Below are 7,640 nucleotides of genomic sequence, written 5' to 3' on the forward strand. Positions count from 1 at the left end.
CTGAAATTAACACAAACAAGTATAGAGCAATAAGAATCACCTTTCTCCAATATACAATTTTACAATAAACTTTAAAATTAACACAAAAGCAGAAAAATACAATATAGAATTCTATGATCAACAATTCAAATAAGAAAATTCAGCAACAAATTAGAATCAACAACCAATAATTACCCACCTTGATTTTCTTGAGTAAGTCATATCCTGTCATCCCAGGCATGGAATAATCTGTCATTATCAGATTAACCTTAACACCCTGCCACCATAACCAATCAAGCAAAACAAAAACATAAGAACAAAACAATTCCAACATCAAAACAAAGTTAAAAATCCACAAAATAAAAACAGAATTTGCTTACATCAAATCCAATATCACTGTTCTCTCCATCTAACCCCAAATATTGAAGAGCTCGTCTTCCACTCTCCACAACCGTCACTGAAACAAAAAAAAATAAAATCCAATTCCAAACACACCTTCAGAATCAATTCAAACACCAAACCAAACAAAATTCGCAAACAAATAGAATTGAATTCTATATGGTGTTTGTTATTACCTTTACACGATGAAATCTTCAACAAACGTTCAATAACCTTTCGATCAACAAGATTGTCATCAACAGCAAGTACGTGCAATTCATCTGCACTTGAAGGTGATTCATCTAACAATTCCGTGAAATTAGACCGGAAAATTTCGCCGGCGGCAGCCATCAAACTCTTGGTGGTTCAAACTGAAGAGCTGAAATGAATGTATCGTTTTTTGTAGTTAAATGAAAAAGAAAAGCGTAAGACACAAGTGTTGTGTGAGTGAAAATGGGAAATGAAAGAGTGGGGGTTTTATTTACATGAGGTTATAGGAAAGAGAAAAAAGGAACGCGTGCTAATAATAGTAATAAATAGTGAAAATAATATAAACGGAGAAAAATGAAAGTAAACTGATTTGTGGGGCTGAATTTGAAATTGAAAAGGCAGAAAAAGGTGAAGAAAATTAATAAAGGTGATAGATTCGGAGGATCCAAATCTAAGATATCTTTGCAAATCCACCAACTAGGTCCACTTGTCGCTTCTCCTGTCAAACTCCAAATCCAAAACAAAATCTTTTTTTTTCTTTACCAACAAAATCTCTTTTTATTTAATATGGATTTATTCTATAGTTTAAACACTATAAACTTTTAGTATATAATTAATTTGCAGATACAGTTATTTACAATTAGTCAACATATTAAATAATTATATAATATTTTAGTTATCTTTTATATTATGAGGTGATATATTTTTATTGATTATCGGTATTAAATTATCTGTGTAAATGATTGAATGAATAATTTTTAAATAGTTATTCTAATAATTTTTTAGTTGAGATTAAATGATAAATTTAAAATAAAAATTGATCCAATTAAATATAGTTTAGATTAGATATATTTTATTGATCTATTTTATAATTATGAAAAATTCAATTATTTTTAATATTCAAAACTCACGATTAATTTATTTCACGTAAAATATAAAATATAATATATTACATAATAACAATAATCAATAATGTATAAAACATTTGAAATAGTAAAAAATAAATAGATTAGTTTTTAAAAATAAAAACAAAGATTAAATTAAACCAATAAAATTATCAAATTAAAATAATAAAAATAAAAAAATAATTATTAATACAATATTTCATGTTAATAAAAGTTAATTAAGAATTAAAAAATTTATATATACCTTGCTTGATTTGGGACGCTTTTAAAATCTGAATCCAAAGTTCAACCTAATTTAAATAATTTTTACTAAACGAAGTCTAAAGATAATCAATAATTTTTTATTATACGTAGTCTTTGAATTTTTATTTGTATGTAATTATTATTCATATTTGTTTGGACTTAAATATTTTTGTTTTTGACCAGAACATTTAAAATAAAAAATTGATAAAATGAATAAATTAATAATTAATTTGATATATATATATATAACATCAATTATTAAATAATTTATCAAGTAGGTTCGATCATTTTTTACAATCTCCCCCAAAACGAGAAGAATGGCCTTAGAGGAGTTGAATCAATCTAGGTCGGCGAATGCGTATATTAAATAAAATAAAATAAAATGAATTGGAATAAAAATAGTAAATGAACAGTAACGTTGGTCACGGTGAGAGGAGGCCAAACGTATATTTATGGTCAGTTTCTGTGTGTTGTTGCAGCTGGTTGAGAATGCTGGAATTTGACTAGGCATTTTGAAGTTGAATGAATTATTCTAGACTCATACACCACAACAACCCTTTGCTTTCCTCGATTCTTCCTCATCAGTTTTTGTGTGGGACTCAATCTACTGTAGGGATTGGAATTATTAGGACGGCTTCAACCAAATATATTAGACAAACTTTTAAAATGCTTATGATTTTCATTGACAATTCACATCTTTATTTTAATTGTAGGTTCAACTGTGGTATTTCATCATATTATTATTGGGCTCGTTTTATGAGCCACGCAGTCGCAGTCGCAGGGGATCTTAGTGGGACAGGAGAAACTGATTATATATATATATATATATAAATTGTAGTTTTTTTTATTTTATTTTATTAATTTATTAATTTTGGTCATTTTATTTTAAAATTAGACGTTTGTATTTTTTTTATTTTTTATTAAAAAATAGAGATTTAATATATTTTCAATAATATAATATACAATATCATAATGTAATTATTTAAATATATTAATTATTTATATATTATTAATTAAATTAAAAAATAAATAATTTCATAAGATAAAATTAACATTTTTATTATAATTTTATATTTATTAATTATTTAACATCATGATATCATATGTCACATGTTTAAAATTGTCACGTCACTATTTTTTAATTAAATTTTCTGGGAGATGGATAAAAAATATTTGATTTTAAAATAAATAAAAAATCAATTTTATAAATTGAGTAAAAAGAAAAGAATCAAAACTGCATTTAAACAAAATAAAATTGATAAAACTTGAGGTTAGTCTATATTTAAAACATCTATAACATTTATTAACACTTTCAAAATCTTCGATTTACAATGGATAAATATTAATTTGAAGGTACTCTCAGAATTTTACATTTTGAATTAGAGTTGTTAAAATGAAATATGTTCATTAGATCAATTGATTAACATATATTTTTACATGAATTGAGTCATAAAAAAGTAAGTTAAAAAACAAAGTGAATGCTAGTATATTTCTATTCTTTTACTTTTTTTTATATCAAATTTTAGCTTCTAATAATGTATTTAAGGATAGAAAACAAAATCAAAATGCACATGAGCATCAAAAAATACAATCAAAACCTTTTGACTCAATCAACCATTGTATAAAAGCATGTGTTTGGACTCGCAATGTCCATTAAGCTTCAGCTCGGTCAAGTACCATTTAACAAGATCTTCACACGAGTTTTGAAAGACAAATAATAGTAATCACAGTTTTAACAATTATTGTATAATTTTAAAATTATTAAAGAATTTACGTAAACTTGATAAAATAAATATATTTACCTAAAACTTTTAAAATTTATGAATTATAAATTTAATTCAATCAAATAAATAAAATTTGAGTTTAATTGATATTCGTTATTATTGTAAATTTTTTACATATGTATCCAACTATATCTCAACAAATAGATATTTGTGATAATTAAAGTGGCGCAAAAAATTAGTGAATAATCAAACAAACAAATAAAAAAATGGTTGATCCATTGGCTCCATATAGTCCATGATGGTTCTGCCGAATTTAATAATTTGCAGCCCAATAATAAAAGGGTTGAAATATTTTATAAGTTTATGTAAAATTGAGATTATTTCGACTAAAGTAAGATTTATCCAACCCACCCATTTAACTGCTCTACCTTAAACATATGAAAAAGTACATGTTGGAGATATAAACTTTAAAAAAAAAATTAAGAGTGGCAATTTAGCTTTGTGCTAATTAGAGCAACAACCCAATTGATAATGTTTTTATGGACTATAATCACAGGATATCTAGTGAACAACCTTTTATAATATTTTGATTTAATTTAATTAAGTTAAATAGGCCTATAATTTCATAGTTTTACTATATAGTCTATTATTTTCTTTTATGATCCCATTCTCAAACTATTGAAGCCTATCTCCTCCACAAATATCACCTCATTCTCATCATACAAAAGCATCTCAAAATCATACTAAAACACAATTCCAATTCACTTATCACAAGAGCTCCAAAGCCATCGCTATAATCTCCATTGTATCAGATCCACGCTAAACTTCACCGCAACAACAAACATGCAGACAAAGTCACCATAGATTTGTGATATTGCACTTATCTGCGTCACCGTAGATTCACTTGAGTTATTAACAACTATTTTTTTTTTAGTGTAAGTGAAATGATAAAAAAAATTCGTATACAATTGTAATGTGTTAAATTCGACATTTTTCAATTGAATTAGACCAAAAAAATTAAAATTACACCATTAAATTTAGATTTTACTTTAAAGTTTCCAGCGTATCTTTCATTTTTTTTTCTGTATTAAATTATTTATTTATCCATGTCAAGTTAATCTAGTTCTATAAGTTTAAAATGTTAATAATGTTAAATAAAATTTAACTTTTAATCTCTGTTTATTATCTAAAGTATTATTTCGTCATTCAAAAGGTAAATTCCATGTTCAATTCATTAGAATAACATTTAAATTGCATCAAAATGATTATTATAATATCGAATCCATTGAAATTATCAGCTGTTATTAAATATTGTGATTTTGTTGTTGTGTGCATAAACTATATCTCATAAGTCATATCAATACAATGCCAACTTCTAAAAGAAAAGAACGGTTTATTTCCTTATCTTTTGTGTGTGGATATTGCACAACAATATGTTGCCAATGGAATGGCCATTCTTAAAAGGTATAAATCATTTTTATTCATAAAAGTAGGGAGCTGTGTTAAGGTACTTTATACCAAATTTATTTTAAAAGAATGATATATAAACTCTAACAATTTAATTATACTTATTCAACAATTCATTTTTTTCAATTTCTTTTTTCTTATTACATCATCAATATATCACATCTATCACATCAGTCTCTTTATTTATTTTCCTCTCAAAGTGTCAATAAGTATATAAGTATCTACTAATAGTTTTTCTTTATTTTATTCTCTATTAATGATGTGTAAGTTATGTTGGAAGGCACAACCTTATAAACAATTCCATTGCACAAAATGCACATGTTTGTTTTTTAGGCCTACTAGAGTTCAGTAAAGAAGTTTGAATTTGTATTCTTTGTGTGTGATTGTCTATGTTTCATATATCCTTTAACAAGTGCTTAGGTTACCAATAGGATCATAACTTTTTCTCAACATGTATTGTTTAGTGGAATATCCACACACAAATTTTGATATTTATTGCCTTGTCTATCATTCATTGGCCATATATCCATATGCAACAATTTACCATATATCCTTGTTAGTAATTCTATTTTCTATATGTTTAGTTTTCAGATTGTTGGCTCCTGATTAGAATCTAACAGAGAATTTGATCTTGGTTTTTGGAGGTACTTACTATTTTCTCTCTTCAACATTCTCATGTTTTAATTCTTACCTATATATTCTTCATCAATTCTATAATAATTTCAACATTATTTTGAAATGAAAAACCCTCTTGAATAAAAATATTTTGAAGACGAAACTTTTAAATGCAATGTTAGTCTATAGCAAACATAAGCTAAAGATGTAAATATTTTGTTAAAAATGTATTATGTATGCTAAATGTTTCCTTTTAGAAGCTAATTGATTTTTTTAAGTCCCTAAAAATCTAAAAGCTCTTTTATTGTCTTTCATTTAGTTGAGTTTTTTTTGTCTATGATGAGATTCATGCAGTTGTCTTTTGTTCACAGTAAGGTTGTTGATGTAATGAATGATCTCTCCATTTCTACTTCGTTCCAAACTTACATTTAAGACAAACTTTCAAGTTGGATAAAACAAAATATTATTTCTCAGTGTTGACATTATACTTTATCTTGAGTGATATTTGTTACCCTCTTGTACATTCCAAACATTAGGATTAGCTACAAACATTAGGATTAGGTAGGTGTTAGAATACTGTATACTGCAAGTATTACACCTTTATATAAATTGTAAATAAAAACACTAGAAGTGTTTAGCAAATATTCGATGTAATGGTAATTTTTTTTGTTTCTTTTGTCCATTTCGTGTATTACATAAAGAAAGTTTTCTATGTTTTCTAATGCATACAAACAACAATGGTTTTATTGGTAGCAATGGTGTCAAAGAACTCCCTGTCGGAACTAAATTTTAAGAAATCGTAAAGTCACATTGATAGAAGAAGAAAAATAATATATTTATTGATTATTCTGAAAGGTATAAATTCACATTGTCGTAATTTTCTTCTTTTGTTGGAACCTCATTTTATCAATGTGTGTATCACATGTTTCATACCACAAGCAAAATTGGACAGTTCACGAATTTTATTAAAAACGAAAGTATCACAGTAGTAAGATAGTGAATTTGACCCATTTGAACATGAGGAGATCATGAATTTCAAGTTTTAAAACTGTGAATATGAATTTTCATGGGTGACAGATGAGAAAAACAAACAAATCTTTTGAAATTATGAAGAAGAAAAAAACGAAACTGAGAGTTTTATAATGTTAACTTAACGAAAACTCACTTAAAAAATAACATCGCAATCATTTTAAAAGACAAAAGATTAGGAATTTAGAAAATACACCAAAATAAAAGTTCACAATAATTTTTGTGTAACATATTATTTGATTTTTTTTAGTTAAATATTCTTCTAAAAAAAATTATTTGTCTTTTGCAAAAATCATATTCTTACTTGAGCTTGTGGCAGACCCATCTGAAGACGCCCTGCCCTAATTTGTTCCCACTCAAACTTAAAGGTACATTTGTTACCATTTTTATCGTAAAATAATCACTTTTAAAAATTTACATATCTTGTTTCAAATTAAAAAGAATAAAAATATAAAAATAAATGTTTAAATAAAAATTAGTTTAAAAATTGATAAGAAATTGACTCATTGAATTTGAAATCCAATTCATCTCAAGTTTATTTAACAAAAAAATAAAATAATTTTCCACACCACTACACTAATTTTTCCGATGATGGTAGTTTGATATTTGGTGAAGAGTGAAAATGGAAGAAGAAAAAGCTGCAGCATATTACGATGAGCTCACTCGAAAAGGTGAGGGAGCCGCAAAATTCAAACAAGGTCTCGGCTTTTCCACCTCCACATCAAACGACGCCGTTCCCAAACCCGGTTCAGCCCTCGTCTCTTCCTCTTCCTTTCTCTCCCAATTCGTCAAAGCCTCTTCCTCCACCGACCCACCCGAGCCCGATAAAAAAGCCCAGCTTCAATCCATTCAAAACAAACTCAAAAAGAAACCCACCACCGAATCTAGGGTTTCCGAGAAAACCAATCACGGTTCTTTTTCCAGGGAAAGTGATAGAAGCAGAAGGCGAAGCAGGAGTAGAGAGAGGTACAGAGAAAGAGGTAGGGATTCGAGGAAGCGAAGTAGGAGTAGAGAGAGATATAGAGATCGTGATAGAGATTGTGATAGAACCCGAAGCGATTCGGATGATGATAGGAGGAAAAGGGAAAGA

At 27.1% G+C, this 7,640-nt stretch overlaps 2 protein-coding genes across 2 annotated transcripts in view; one reads left to right on the forward strand and one right to left on the reverse strand.

Annotated features, from left to right (window-relative positions):
* LOC101504314 (two-component response regulator ARR5-like) overlaps positions 1-900 on the reverse strand; it is a 2,583-nt gene extending 1,683 nt beyond the window's left edge. Inside the window, exons 1-3 of the mRNA XM_073370817.1 lie at positions 555-900; positions 360-436; positions 179-256 (exon numbers count right to left, since the gene is read on the reverse strand). Coding sequence (XP_073226918.1) covers positions 179-256; positions 360-436; positions 555-708 — 309 coding nt within the window. The 5' untranslated portion in view covers positions 709-900. The remainder of the gene's footprint in view (positions 1-178; positions 257-359; positions 437-554) is intronic.
* A 6,180-nt stretch (positions 901-7,080) lies between these two features.
* LOC101505059 (uncharacterized) overlaps positions 7,081-7,640 on the forward strand; it is a 3,260-nt gene continuing 2,700 nt past the window's right edge. The window contains exon 1 of the mRNA XM_004508761.4: positions 7,081-7,636. Coding sequence (XP_004508818.1) covers positions 7,173-7,636 — 464 coding nt within the window. The 5' untranslated portion in view covers positions 7,081-7,172. The remainder of the gene's footprint in view (positions 7,637-7,640) is intronic.

The sequence above is a fragment of the Cicer arietinum genome, chromosome 7 (genome assembly GCF_000331145.2).
Source record: "Cicer arietinum cultivar CDC Frontier isolate Library 1 chromosome 7, Cicar.CDCFrontier_v2.0, whole genome shotgun sequence".
Taxonomy (NCBI): domain Eukaryota; kingdom Viridiplantae; phylum Streptophyta; class Magnoliopsida; order Fabales; family Fabaceae; genus Cicer; species Cicer arietinum.